The following is a 15018-nucleotide window of genomic DNA, read 5'->3' as shown; positions in this document are numbered from 1 at the left end:
CACACAGAAGTTACTCGATAAAAAATCTGCTTGACAGGCTGGAAAGAATGAGTAAATGTAAAACGAGGGCGACCGTCTACTTTTAGGTCAGGCGCTCGTTCAGACTCAATGAAAAGTGTGAGCGCCACCTCTCGGGAAGCCAATTTGCTCGAGAAAAAAGACAGTCACAGAATCTTAAGGAAAAAAAAAAAGATGGCGGTAGCCAGCCAGAAGAGCAGGAAAAAACAGTACCGGAAGTTTAACTTTGGAAATTGCTCCCTAGAATGACGCCCGACTGTCAGGAGGAAGCGTAGGCGAGTGGTGTTCTGCAAAATGGGCCCTCCCGCAGCGGATCTGGGCAGAAGCGTTCCGCGCGGGCGGGTGCCGGGAACCACGAGGGGCGGGGGCGCATTTCCGGTGCCGGTGGCAGCAGGAGTTGAAGCCCAAGTAGCCGGATTGGTGAGAAGGGTTCGGGGTACTGAAAGGAAAGGGAGAGGAAGGGGAGGGGGAGGTGAAGAGGTCGGATGAGTTCCGCTCTGAGAGGTGGTCAGGGTGATGGGGTGGGAGGGAAGCGCCTGTCGACAGGTGCAAACCTGTCAGCTCACGTCCCACGCCACGTGGACTCACCTTTGTCCGTGGCTGCTTTTCTCATCAGGACGCGACCGCAGGGGTTGTGCCTTATTTGTTTCTGTCTAGTGCAGTGCTGGGCTCTGAATGAATGACAGGTGTGTGTCAGGTGGATGTGGAGGACCCTTAGAGGGACTGTTTGTAGCTCTTGAGCTCCATTTTCTCCTGGGGAATCCATGCTTGTCTCCAGCTTCCCCCGGGAGATCTCCGCCAGTTCTTGGGCTTTGTCTCTTTTTCTTGGAGGTGTAGGGTGATCATCATTTAAGACGTTTTCTTTGCTCTTATCGCGTGCTAGGCCCTGTGGCTAGGTACCAGGGACAGACACAGAAGTAATCCATCCGTGTATACAGGCGGCAGGCCAGTGGAGAGACAGAAAACAGAAAATGCAAACATATTGTTAAGGTGCTGAAATAAGAGGTAAAGTAAAGTGCAGGAAGATAGAGCCAGGTGGTGGTGCTGTTATCCACAGAAGGATTGACTTTCAAGGTGAAGGGACGCCTTTCTCATCTTGTGGAGACAGAGCAGGTCCTGAGCCCGATCTTTTTCTCTGTAAAAGGAAAAGTCTGGAATAGATACTTTCTGGGCTTCCTTCCAGCATGATGTCGCATATCAGATATTACGGCAATAGTTCTCCCACAGTCCACCGTTTACTGGTTAGTCAGAATATTCATTACATCTCATGATATAGCATAAGTTGCATAGGGTTGGGAAATCTGGATTTTGGTCCTCATTCGGGTGCTCTAGATCTGTTTCCTCATTTGTAAAAGAAGGGGATTGTAATGAAATAATCTGTAAAACCCCTTCTAGTTCTAATACCATGACTGTGGCGGTAGGTCAAACCATATTTTAGACTGCCCTGTACCAGACATCACTTTCACATTATCATTGTGGTGTCCCTCATCTGGATAATTGAGAGATAGTGTCTTTTTTTTTTTTTTTAACATCCCCTGCCTTAGTTCTGCCACAGTATTGGGTACACAGTAGATGCTTATGTTAGTTCAAAAACTGGCTCCTGTACACAGAAGGAAAGGAGAGACTGAAGAAAGGCAGACCACTCCAGATTGGTAGGTAACAGGTGTAATGAGCAGCGGAGCTTGAGGCCTGTCTTGGGTGGTTGCAAGACGAGTAGATCTCTGTTCTCGCCCATGAGAATTTTAAAAGTATGCGTAGAGGCCTTAACTAGGTACAGTCACATGTTCAGTTCAGATGGTCTCAACAACACCTTACTCTCTCAAGGCTGTGTCCTTCGAACAGCCCCTACTGTGGGGACAGTAGGCAGAGTGTACATTCCAAGGACAGGGGTGGGGGTGAGGAGCCTCCAGTTTCTGGGTTCAGCTGGAGGGTCAGCTGATAGTTATGACCTCCTCCAGTACTCTACCGCTTGTGACTGGCTCTTGCAGTCTCACCCCTTTCTTCTGCAGAGTCAGAAGTGTGCCCTGAGAGGTTAGCAAGGGGTTGTGCCAGCATGGCAGTGGCTCATTTGGCAGCTATCTGACTGCAGTGGAGGCAGATGCCACAGCAACAGTATAGAGGCACATCCAAGAGAAAACGTGGATTAAGATGAGTCCCAAAATAAGTAACAGTTTTCTCTATGAAGAGCCCCATAATCTGAACCATTGATTTCCTACGTCCCCTTATGAGGCAGTAATGATGTCCAAGGCTCTTCTGTTTTGGAGGACAGCTTTTCTCATGAAAGGTATTTCAGTGATTGGTAAAGACAGGCTTTGCAGGCTGTCATTTAAGGCTTGCTGGGTGAAGTTAGTGAGGGCTTCTCTGTATGCTATAATGTCCTCCAGGCCAATGGAGGGGACCAAGATGGTGGCTAAATGATTGTACCAGTAGAAAACGGAACATGCCCATCTGGCCTGGAGGAGAGGGATGCTGGTGGCTTTAGGAACTTGACCCGGTTGTACATACCATACATATTGGCCGGGGCAGGCAGCGGTGGACTGGGGGCAGGATATGCCAGACCAGGAACCCCACCTTCTCCCCTCTTTCAAAGATGCATGTTTCATTCCAGCTCTAGCGCATTTCAACAGTCCGGCTTGCAGTAGGACAGCAGGATCCCCATGGAGATTGAGTAAGTCTCCCTTACCCAGAGGTGTGAATTCACCCATCCCGGTGAGACATCCCATTGCAAATTCCAGTAGATAACTCCTTTCCCAGGTATGATGGGGCTTGGTGTTCTCAGCAGCACAGCACACTGATCCACAGAGAGAGTTGGGGCAGTGGCTGTTTCCCAAGACTTCCTTACTTGTATGGCATTGGGTGTCTTGTCAGGGGTCCCCAGTCTGGCATTTGGGGCCGTAGGTTCTACTGGTTGATCATTCAAATGTATCAAAATCTGGGACAGTACTTTAGTCCACCCGGCCAAGGTGGTTTTACCCGTTAGTAATTTAATCTGCTGCTTTACTATTCCATTTTTCCTTTCTGCCAGTCCTCCTGCCTGTGGGTTATAGGGGAGATGGAGCTTCCATTTGATGTCATATTCTTTTGCCCAGTCATGACCTTTGAAATATAACCCCCGATCACTGTCTATTCAACAAAGGTATCCATACATGGTCTCAGCTTCTCTAGTCCCCTGATAGCGGCAGCCTGGTTTGTGAGGCAACAGGGGACAGCTTGGGTTGGGCCAGATGCAGTGTCCACAAAAACCAGAGCATATTTAGAACCCTCACTAGGAAGGAGGGAGTCAGTATAATCAATTGGCCAATTTCACATCAGTTGGGAGCTCTGGTGGGTGGCCCCAGACTCCTTTGGCAGTTGCCTTGGGTGTTGTTTAGAACACAGGACATGCTATTACTGCATTAATTGAGTCACTGTATTTCAAAGGCGGTGCAGCATCCTTGGCAATATGTCATCCCCCTGGGCACTTCAGTGTTCCCTCTTCCTATGCACCCAAGGGTCAGTTGCTAGGACTCATTTCTGGCCTAGGGCATCAGCTTCCTGATTGCCAGAGGATGTCAGTGCCTTATGAGCCAGTGTGTGGAAGACAGTGAGGAGTGCCTCAGACTCTTGCAGGTGAGCCCAAATGTCTTTTTACATATCCAGACCCCACAAGGCTTATTTATGATCATTCACCTCTTGTCTTTCCATTATCTAAGCCATAGGGTCAGTCCCTTTAGAACAGCCCAACTGTCAGTGCAAAACATTAATGGCCAGGGCTCACCAGCCTACTGGAGGCTGCAGTTTGTTCCTCTTTCCAGGCATGTGTATATCAGGCATCAGTGGGAATTTCCCGCACTCCCTCTCTACAGGCCGACACAGGAACAGGGCCAGGACATTTGGAGTATCTACATTCTCTACAGGGCCTAGGAGCACCGACATTTCTAGACAGTGGGCCAGTGGTAGGGTACTCCTCTGCTGCAAATAGACGTGTCATTTAGTCAGTGTGGGGGGTTTGAGCCATGGCAGAGGTGGGCAGATGGAACATATTCTGAACAACCCCTTCAAAGGAAGGGAAGTTCTTACCATGATGTGCTGTTTCTTTGTGAGAGGCTGTACCCGGAGGAATGCTGTGTACACTGCTAGAAGCTGTTACTCTGTGGGGGTGTATTGGGTTTCTGCCCCCTTCCAGGGATCAAAAATCCTAGGGGTACTCTCTTTCTGTTGTCTCTCCCACAGTGCCCAACTCAGATCTTCTGGAGTCATAGACACATCTAACTCAAATGGTAGTCAGGCTTGGGAGATGCCCAGAACTTTAATTTGCTTCACTAATATTTTTGCCATCTGAAAGGCAGCTTGCTGCTCTAATCCCCAGTCCCATGTACGCCCTCTCATTACCAGGTGGGATAAGGGATGGAGGCGCTGTGCCAGATGGGGAATAAAAGTCCTCCAAAACCCCCAAATTCCTACCGAGGCTTGCACCTCTTTCACATTCTTAGGGGTTGGATAGGCTTGTACATTATCAATGACAACTTCTGGGACAACTTGAATCTTACCCAAACGAAGGAGGCCAGAAACTTTACTGAGGTGCCTGGGCCTTGAATTTTTGTGGATTCACTGCCCATCCTCTCCCTCACAGATGTTCCAGCAAAGCCTGCAGAGTGTCCTGCAACAGGGGCAAGTCTTCACATGTGAACATTATATCATCAATGTAATGGGCCTGTTTTACTGAAGTGGGGAAGGGGAACAGGTGCAGGTCTTGGGCTATAATCCCATGACGTGGTGGGGCTATGCAGGTAGCCGTGAGGAAGTCCTTGAAACGTCCATTACTGTCCCTCTCAACATGAAGGCAAATTGATCTTAGATATCAGAAACCTATGCTTGTTAAAGTTTTTCCATAAAAGTCCTTGAATGTGAAGCACTTTTGCAGGAACAGTTTTTCAAAACCATCAGAGTACAGCAATGACTGTAAATGAAAAAAGACTTTAAAATGGCCATGGTTAAAGATCTGATGAGAGTTCATTATAATACAGTCGACAAGGGAATTTGATTGTTTTTGTGACATACATTTTAAAATTATAACTAATAACATCATACCAGGACATATCAGATTTTTAGGAATTTCATACAAATATAGCCCAAAGAAAATTTAACATCACTTCTTTTTTTAAAAAATTTATTTATTATTTATTTATTTTATTTTTGGCTGCTTTGGGTCTTTGTTGCTGAGCGCGAGCTTTCTCTGGTTGCGGCGAGCCGGGGCTACTGTTTGTTGGCAGTGTGCAAGCTTCTTCTCACTGTGGTGGCTTCTCTTGTTGCGGAGCACGGGCTCTAGGCTCGCGGGCTTCAGTAGTTGCGGCATGCAGGCTCAGTACTTGTGGCTCATGGGCTCTAGAGCGCAGGCTCAGTAGTTGTGGTGCACGGGCTTAGTTGCTCCACGGCATGTGGGATCTTCCTGGACCAGGGCTCGAACCCGTGTCCCCTGCATTGGCAGGCAGATTCTTAACCACTGCACCACCAGGGAAGTCCCTAACGTCACTTCTTATTTGACAGTGTTTCCCATATAATTTAATATATCAAATAGGCTAATTAGTTTAATATCTCTCTTTTATAAGGAAAGAGAATACGTCTTTTGAGATGTTCCAGGGGCCCTCTGGAAAATCCCAAAGTTAGTTCTAGGTCAGCATAACTTTATTTAGAATTAGATTTGGGGGGAGCTTGTCAAAAATACCAAAAGGTTTTAAAACACTAGATTAAATAGGATCTTAGCTCACTGTGAAACAATACTTAGTTATCTATTTAACTTAAGTGACAAAGACTCCAAAGGCAAATACAGAAAGTTACATAATTGTAAAAAAAAACTTAGCTCTTTTAATAGAGAAGATTCGGTTTTCTTAAGTAATTGAAGATGTGATAAAGACAACATGAAGCACCAGAAATTATTTGGATAAAACCACAGAATCTTTTTTCTGGGCAGGTTACTCAAAAGGTAAAGAAAAACCTCTTACAGTCCCATAAGGAACAGACCAATAGTCCAACAAAACTTTGTCCTTTGAGCAGGTGAAAGAAAATTGTTTCAGCTTTATATAAGTACACTATTGATATCAAAGCTTATTTTTATTTAGGCCAACTAAATAGAGCTCTTTTACAAATTAATTTTGACAATACTCTCTGGAGATAGAAAAACATCACCTATATATAACAAATCCATAGACATACGAACATACTGACAGACACAGAGAATCCATAGCTTTCTCTCCAGAACTTTAGCCATGAATCAAGTATCCACCCACATGGCTGAAGCCTTTTACTAATATTTGTGGAGAAGATTTTAAATATTTGGGAATTCCGTGGTGGTCCAGTAGTTAGGACTCCACGCTTCCACTGCAGGGGGAATGGGTTTGATCCCTGATTGGGGAACTAAGATCCCTCAAGCCTCACAGCGTGGCCAAAAAAAAAAAACAAATTTGTACTTGCCCTTGAATAATCTTAGGGAAACTGTGGACTAGACTTTGTGTGAGGGTGCTCCTATAGCAGTCTGTGTTTTCACCATCGCCCCCCCTTTTTCTTTGGTCTGTGGGCAGTGTTTTAGTTATTTCCTGTGGTGTTTACATTTCAAAGACATGGTAAGATTTATAACTTCAAGGAACAGAGAAGGAATGCAAGTTTTCTCTTAAGAGTTTTGGGGTGTATTTCTCTATTATCAGAAGTCTAGGGTAATAACTAAAGTTTTTCTTTGTATTAGGGGTTGGACAGCATGGGGCACTTCATCTGTTTCATTGTCAGTCACCACAACATCCTTCCCTTTGTGCTCCTACTTTCCCAGGGTTTCTGTCTCTTCGTGTCCTAATCAGGCTTTGTCACAGCACTTGGACATGAATCTGAAGCAGCTTGTGCTCTCCTAGCTTTGCCATATGACAAGCTAAGATCTCCAATTTATAATCCTGCTCTCTCGTCTTGTCTGCCAGCCCCGAAGCTGGCAGAGCAGTGGACACCTGCGCGTTGTTCTCTAACTTGAGCTCTTCTTCCAACTGTCTGACTCGAGCTTCAGCCTCTAGTTGTGCGTCTGTGGCCAGTGGCCTGCCCTCAGTAGAGGCCAGCCCACCGTGGCAGCCATTCATTTTCCTTCTTTGCTGCTCTGTGTAGTTTCTCTAATAAATGCACTAAAGCAGCCGGTGTTCTTGGGGCATCCTTGTTTTCATGTGGTGGTCTACAAGTATCAAACATACAGGCCACCCTCCCCACATAGAGGTCGATGTTCAGCTTGGGATTTCCCCCAGGGATGCCTCTTTCCCAAGGCCCATTTCTTCAGTCTCCTGGCTGGCTCACAAATTGTTAGTCCACACACTGGCCCCTGTACAGAGAGGACCAGGAGAGACCAAAGAGGTAGACCACTCCAGGTTGGAAGGTAGCAGTTTTAATAAGTAAGGGAACATACATATGAGGCTTGTCTTGGCTGGCTGCATTGTACCCACCCACCAGAATCTTAAAGTTTATATAGTTTATATAAACTTATATAGTTTAACTGGGTTCAGTCACACATTCAGTCCAGATGGTCTCAACAACGCCTTACTCTCTCAAGGCTGTGTCCTTGTAACGGCTCCTACTGTGGGAACAGTGTACAGAGTGTATATTCCAGGGACAGGAAAAGGGTGAGGAGCCTCCGATTGCCTGAGTCCAGCTCGAGGGTGAACTGGCAATCATGTCCTCTTGACATGACTTAATAGAAGCTTATTAAATCAAATGAAATAGAAATTATAGGCCCTGATTTTGGACCCTTCCCCACTCTGGGGTATTAGTTCATAGATGAGGGGACTGAGGAGGAATTAGGTTTTACCAGAGAGTCCTGGAGTTGACGTTGCAGATTTAAACCAGCTTTATGGAGGTAATCCTCTTGAGAAGGATAATGATGTAGGCAGGATATTGTTTGTTGAGTTGTTTCATCCCTCCACCTGTCTATCCCCAGGACCATGGCCAATAGCGAGCGCACCTTCATTGCCATCAAGCCTGATGGAGTCCAGCGCGGCCTTGTGGGAGAGATCATCAAGCGTTTTGAGCAGAAGGGATTCCGCCTTGTTGCCATGAAATTCATGCAGGTAAGTGGACTTCATTCTTGCTATTTCTATTATTTCATAGAAATAGGAGAACATCATAGGTCAGCCTCTCTGTTTCTCCCTTCAGCTCATTTTAGGCGTCTCCATTTAGGGTGAACACAAATGTCCTAAAACCCGGAAACTCCTCAGTGGCATCTCCGCTGAGTCTTGAAGCAAAAAAGTTATTTGCGACTTTCAGAAGTAGCCTCCCTTTCCTCTTGGCAATGCAGAGTTCCACACATTACTGCAGCTCTGTGATTTCTGACTCAAAGCCCTGGGCATGTTTGAGCTCCTGATCATGAGTTTCCTGAGCAGATAATTTTAGAGACCCCCCCCTCCCCACTGTCCCCACCATTTGAGGCAGGTTGTTTTTTTTTTTTTTTTGCGGTACGTGGGCCTCTCACTGTTGCGGCCCCTCCCGTTGCGCAGCACAGGCTCCGGACGTGCAGGCTCAGCAGCCATGGCTCATGGGCCCAGCCGCTCCGGACGTGCAGGCTCCACGGCATGTGGGATCTTCCCAGACCGGGGCACGAACCCATGTCCGCTGCATCGGCAGGCAGACTCTCAACCACTGCGCCACCAGGGAAGCCCTGAGGCAGGTTGTTTTTCAGCAAGGGAGTCTTTCTATCATTGTTTAACACCTGCGTACTGTCTAGCATATATTAGGCGCCATCAGGGCATGTAGGGGAAAGTTGTGATTTTGCCCTTGGGGCGGCCCACCTGAAACAGCAGAGGGCAGACACACTTGCAAGATACCTACAAAACAATATTTCAAAAAATGCAAAGGATTGATTGACCAAGAACCCATCTTCAAACAGACCTGGGAAAGAAGAATTTAAATTCTCAAAGCAAATACATTAGGGGATCATCTTTTTTTCCTATTAAGAGTCAACTTTAATGAATGAATCAGAAAAAAAAAGAGTGGGGGGTGGGTCATGCAGCTTGTGGGATCTTAGTTCCCTGACCAGGGATCGAACCTGGGCCCTGGCAGTAAAAGCACCAAGTTCTAACCACTGGATCGCCAGGGAATTTTAAATTTAGTTTGATTTGCATTTTAGTTTCTGTGTGATGTTTTAGAAAAACTGTTTTAATATAAAAGGGAGAAGACTGATGTTAATGCTGAGGGGAGAGTGTGACAGAATGATTAGAGCCAGGCATTGGACAAGCAGTGCTTTCCAGAGAGTTTGTATATTAAATTAGGTTTTTTTTTTTAATGCAACTTTATTGGAGTATAATTGCTTCACAATACCGTGTTAGTTTCTGTTGCACAACAAAGTGAATCAGCCATATGCATACACATGTCCCCATATCCCCTCCCTCTTGAGCCTCCCTCCCACCCTCCCTATCCCACCCCTCTAGGTCATCGCAAAGCTCTAAGCCTATCTCCCTGCGCTATGCTGCTGCTTCCCACCAGCCAACTGTTTTACATCCGGTAGTGTATACACGTCAATGCTACTCTCACTTCGCCCCAGCTTCGACCTCCCACCCCATGTCATCAAGTCCATTCTCTATGTCTACCTCTTTATTCCTGCCTTGCAACTAGGTTCATCAGTTTTGAAGGTAAAGTGAAATCAAAGTATTGTTGATCAGATATTTACCACGTGCTGGGCACATGTGTTTTTTCATCTAGGTCTCATGACAACCCAGAGAGGTACTTATTCCTTTTCCCGTGGTTGTTAGTGATAGGAAGCTGAGGCTTGGAGAAGTTAAGTAATGTGTGGTTATCCAGTCAGTGATGCAGCTGGGATTTTAACCCAGGTCTCTCTGACCCCTAAGTGCATACATTTTGTCCTTTACACCGAGTTTCCTATCAAGGGCATGGACTTGGTGAAGAATGGGAGGAGGGATAGCTGCCATGAGCCTACTGGGTTATTTATTTATTTAAATTTTTTTTCTTAAAAAAAAATTAGATTAAATTAATTAATTAATTAAGGCCTTTATTCTCTGAATAAATATGAAGAGAAATGGCCTGGTTCAGTTTGCTTCTCATCCAATGCTGAGACCACCTCCCTGTAACATTTTAGCTGAGGCTTGCTTGGGCGTGGAAATTTATTGTATTGTTAGTTTTCCTGTGTAAAATACCATGGCTGGATTCAATTCTAATGTTCTGTAATTTTATGCTGATCAATCAAGGACAGTAGGGGGAAAACTGGTACAAAGCTGAAGCACTTTTAGTCCCTGTCACTTCTTCCCTTTGGTAAAGTCAAGAGTGAATTTGCATTATAAGAACAAGTGAGCTGAGAGCTCACGTTTTAAACAGCAGGATGGGTAAGTGGGAAATAACTAAATCGCTGGTTCTTAGATAGTTTTGGGATCAATTCTCTTCTCTATCCTGTGGGATAGGCTTCTGAAGACCTTCTCAAGGAGCACTATATTGACCTGAAGGACCGTCCATTCTTCGCTGGCCTGGTGAAATACATGCACTCAGGGCCAGTGGTTGCCATGGTGAGTGTAACATGTGTGTGTGGGATGTTGATGTGAATGACTCAGTTGGGAGTGAAGAGTGAATATTGTGATTCTTGCTTCTAATGCCAGGTCCTCCTTGTTGCAGAGGATTCTGAGGCTAGGGCATTGGACATTTAGGGTATGAGTCAGCTCTCTGGCTCACCAAAGACAAAATACCTTTGCTTGCTGAACTGAAGACTCACATCTGGGAGAAATCGGGAGAGATATGCCTGATTGTAAGCTCCTGGAGGTGAGGGAGACTGTGTCTTGGTTATTGCAGTGATTCTTCTCTTAGCATGTATTGGTTGTCATCTTTGTGCCAGGCTCTTTTAGACACTGGGGATACAATCATGAATGAGACAAAATAGGTAACTGTTTTCATAGCTTTCCTTGCCTACGTATCCTGAAAAGGGAGGATGGGCAGATAATAAAGAAACCAAAAAACATATATATGTCAGGTAATGATTAGTGATATGCACAGAAATGAAATAGGATTATGTGATAGCAAGTGAGCGCTTTAGACTGGGTGGTCAAGGAACGTGATTTTCAAGCTGAGATCTGGATGAGAAGGAGCCGGCCGTGTACAAATTCACAGTGAAGAGCATTCTCAACCGTGAAAATAGCATGTGCAAAGGACCTGGGGTGGGGGACTTTTTGAGGTACAGAAAGACGCTTGGCGTAACTGAAGCCTGGTGGGTGAAAGGGAAGGTTGGATGAGATGAATTCATAGGCACAGGCAGAGGCCAGATTATGTAGGGCTGTCTCAGCCCTGTACTTCCTGAGTGCTGGGAAGCTATGGGAGGTTTCTACACTTGGTGTTTTAGAAAGGCCACTCTGTGTCAAGAATGGATTGTAGAAAGGCAAGAGGAGGGCAGGGAGACCAATATTCCCAGTGCTAGAACACTTAGATGCCCCATAAGTATTTGTTCAATGAATGAATGTCATTTTAAGGGGGTGCTTTTTCTTTTTCTTTTTTTTTGGAATAGTTTTCAGATTTTCTGCTGAGATTGGTTTCCTTCCTTGACCATATCTTCTTTTGTCCTTGGAGGTCTGGGAGGGGCTGAATGTTGTGAAGACAGGTCGAGTGATGCTTGGGGAGACCAACCCTGTGGACTCCAAGCCTGGGACCATCCGTGGGGACTTCTGCATCCAAGTTGGCAGGTGAGAGTCGGTGCATTTTACTCTTTTCTAAAATCCAAGTGCCACAAGAATTTGGGTTTCTGAAGCTGAGGGTAGACATGATACCATACACAGAGCAATTTGTTATCAGAGTGTACTGTTTTCCTCCTTCTTAATTGGTGTTTGGCTTTGCAGGCCCTCTGCCTTTGGTCATCAACATCACTATGGTTGTGCCTTTGTTGTGAGAGTAGAACCTGGTACAATGTGCTTTGCTGGCCAGAGTCCTTCCTGAGGCTCCCACTGCTCGCATCAGTGTTGCTAGGAGGGCTGGATGTGGAGAGGGCATTCTTTATCCTTACATTAATGGCAGTCATGGGTTTTTTCTTTTGACATGGAATAATGTATATGGAGCTTTAGCTTTTTTCTGCTCCGGTGGCTGTAGGCTTTCTGGCAATGGAAATGAGGGGAGCTTCTGGGCAGTTTAATCCTTCTGACCTTGGTAATGTGGCCATCTCTTTTCCCATCCAGGAACATTATCCATGGCAGTGATTCTGTGGAGAGTGCAGAGAAGGAGATTGGCTTGTGGTTTCACCCTGAGGAACTGGTGAATTACAATAGCTGTGCTCAGAACTGGATCTATGAGTGACATGGAAGCAGACCACAGTGCTTGTCCCACCCCACTTCCCCTCCCTCTCACGGGCAGGGGCCAGGTCATAGCAAATCTAGTTATTTCTGAGAACTTGCTTTTCATCTGGAGGGAAACTCTTGGAGCTGTGGATGCTCCCTGTACAGTGTTATGTGCTATCATCAGATTAAAATGTTTCATCTCAAGGAAGGAGTCATTGAGTAAGGTACTTTGTATTGTTGTATTGCTTTGTATTCTTTTTTCTTTTTCACGTATTCTGGCTAACCTAAGCTAATAGAGAGTGTAAACACTATATAAATTATATTGGCCTGAGAGATCACACATACACACACATTCTTTGCCTGTCCCTTTCTTCCCCCTGCATTCCATCCACTCTTGGCACTGAGCCAGTCAACAGCTATCTGTCAGGGATCTGCTAGGTTGCCAAGACTGTCCTATGCATCGAAGATTCCCTGGAAATAAAAGATACCCTTCCTGCTCTTGAGAAGCTCTCAGGGATTCAGTGGCTGGGGGAGTGTGAGAAGTTGTAACTACTCTGAAGCCAAAAAGCTATGTGGATAGTGGGCCTGGATTTCTGGGATGACCTCAAAAGAAGCAGAAGATATCTTGTAAGTAGTTTTGATTTGTTAGGATGTTGATTTGGTTGCTTTAATAGAGACAAGATGGAAATTTACTTATCATTTACTTAAAAGTTCAAACTGGAGATCTGATGTAGATCACTGTGACTATAGTTAACAATACTGTACTATATATTTGAAATTTGCTAAGAGGGTAGATCTGTGCTCTCATCACAAGAAAGAGAGAGAGAGAGAGAGAGAGAGAGAGAGAGAGGAAGGGAGGGAAGGAAGGAAGGAAGGGAGAGAGAGAAAGAAAGGTAGATAGAAAGAAGGAAAGGAAATGGTAACCGTAGGAAGCCATTGTCATGTTAATTAGCGTGATTGTATTAGCTTGCAGCTAGATACAGCCACAGGACTAAGTTCTGGCCAAAGAGACATGAAAAAGTGAAGGTGGTAAATTCAAGGTTGTACCCTGAAAAGGAAGGGATAATCATACTTTCCTTCCCAACTTGCTGGAAGGCGGATATAGGGGTGGTAACCATCTTGGATTGGTTGGAGGGAACTGAATCTCTGGACCACCTCAAGGATCAGAGCCTTACCACCATCACCACTTCTATGTACCGTACCTGCTTAGATTTTTTCCCCCCCAGTTTTATTGAGATACAACTGACAAATAAAATTGTAAGATATTTAAAATGTACAACATGATGATTTGCTATAAGTTACATTGTGAAAGGATTTCTCCCATGGGGGGCCACCTTTTGTTTGGGCAGCTGAGGAATAGATGCGTTTCTGTTTCATACAAAGAATGGGAATGAGATAGAGTACCAGGACTTTGGGGGAATGAATATGTGTGTAGCGAGGCAGGAGGGTCATGAAACTGCACAGCTCATCTCAGGACTTAATGAAGCTCAGGTTCTTTATGTCTTGGCACAGAAGGAATTCAGCAAGAGACAAAGTGATAGGTAAGAAGTAGATTTATTAATATAGGACACTTGTGAAGGATGCAAATGGGCAGGCAAGAGGGCTCTTCCCTGAGAACTAAGTGGGCTATGTTTTTATAATCAAAGGAAAAGTGGGGAGGGGAGAAGACCACCTTCTTCCTCTTCCTTTGTAAAGATGTTGCAGGAAAATGGGGTGCGAGAGAATGGTCATGTCCCAGGTCTTGGGCGAGCTCCTGGCACAGGCTGCTAAGTGAGGGTACTTGGCTTTGCGCAGGAAAGAATTCAAGAGCAAGCCATAGTGAAGTCAAAGAGGTTGACTGAGAGAGATGCACATTCTGTTACTGAACTTGTGTTCGTGTGCCTGATGCACAGAGAGGCCAGACAATTCCTAAATGTTGGAGTTTGGAGCAGAGCAAGGCTTATTCCAGGGCCATGCAAGGAGATGGGTGGCTCATGCCCCTGAAACCCCCAACTCCCCAAAGGGTTTCAGCAAAGCATTTTTTTTTTTTTTTTTTAATTTCTCTGAGAACCGTAAAGTGCGGCTGGCTGTCTCCCTTTCCGGATAACGACAACAGCTCCGACTGTCAGTTCCGGCCTTCCTCGTGTAAGGGGATCTGTCGGACCCGTGCTAATTCAATTTTTTCCCCATTCCGGGCCCTTCCCTATCGTCGCCCCCTTCACCTTGGATCATGTTCAAGAAGTAAGGACATGCTGTGGCCTCCGTCGGCTGCTACCAAAGGGGGGGGGGGGGGGGGTGGGGGAGAGGGTGTGTGTGTCACAGGGTATGTGATCAGCTTGTGCACAGTTCTCTAATTGGTTGATGGTGAAGTAACAGGGTGGTGCCGCAGGGGTTAACAAAATCAGTCCTTAGGCTCCAGGAGGCCTGGGGGCTATGTGTTCATGGTCATCAAATAGTTAATATCTTCCATTTGGTGGGGGTTTTTCACATCTGTAAAACAACTCAGGAAATGTGCATCAGGTACTATTATCTGGGTACTTCAGAGAGGAGCTAGAACAGAGGATATGGGGGAAGGGTCTGCCCCAGAAGGCCCCACAGGGTCCTGCTCAGTTACAATTCCATAGACAGAACGCAGTCTGTGTCAGAAGGCAGAGCAGGCTCGAGGTGCGGGGTTGCTTGGTTTTCATGGGCTGGGTAATTCCATAGGCTAAGAAGTGGGAGGAATATTCTAACTACCTTGGAGAAGGCTCAGGGATTTCCAGGA

General features: G+C 45.8%; 1 protein-coding gene across 1 annotated transcript; it reads left to right on the top strand.

The window, feature by feature from the left end:
• The first annotated feature begins 337 nt into the window (after positions 1 to 337).
• Positions 338 to 12483, top strand: NME1 (NME/NM23 nucleoside diphosphate kinase 1). Its single transcript, XM_007464997.1, has 5 exons — positions 338 to 438; positions 7958 to 8087; positions 10428 to 10529; positions 11578 to 11690; positions 12177 to 12483. The coding sequence occupies exons 2-5, from the start codon at positions 7962 to 7964 to the stop codon at positions 12292 to 12294; spliced, it is 459 nt and encodes a 152-aa protein (XP_007465059.1). The 5' UTR covers positions 338 to 438; positions 7958 to 7961; the 3' UTR covers positions 12295 to 12483.
• Positions 12484 to 15018: the final 2535 nt, after the last annotated feature.

Source organism: Lipotes vexillifer, unplaced genomic scaffold (genome assembly GCF_000442215.2).
Source record: "Lipotes vexillifer unplaced genomic scaffold, Lipotes_vexillifer_v1.1 scaffold591, whole genome shotgun sequence".
In the NCBI taxonomy this organism is placed as follows: domain Eukaryota; kingdom Metazoa; phylum Chordata; class Mammalia; order Artiodactyla; family Lipotidae; genus Lipotes; species Lipotes vexillifer.
Note: the sequence above shows the minus strand (reverse complement) of the source record. Positions and strands in the feature narration are given on the sequence as shown.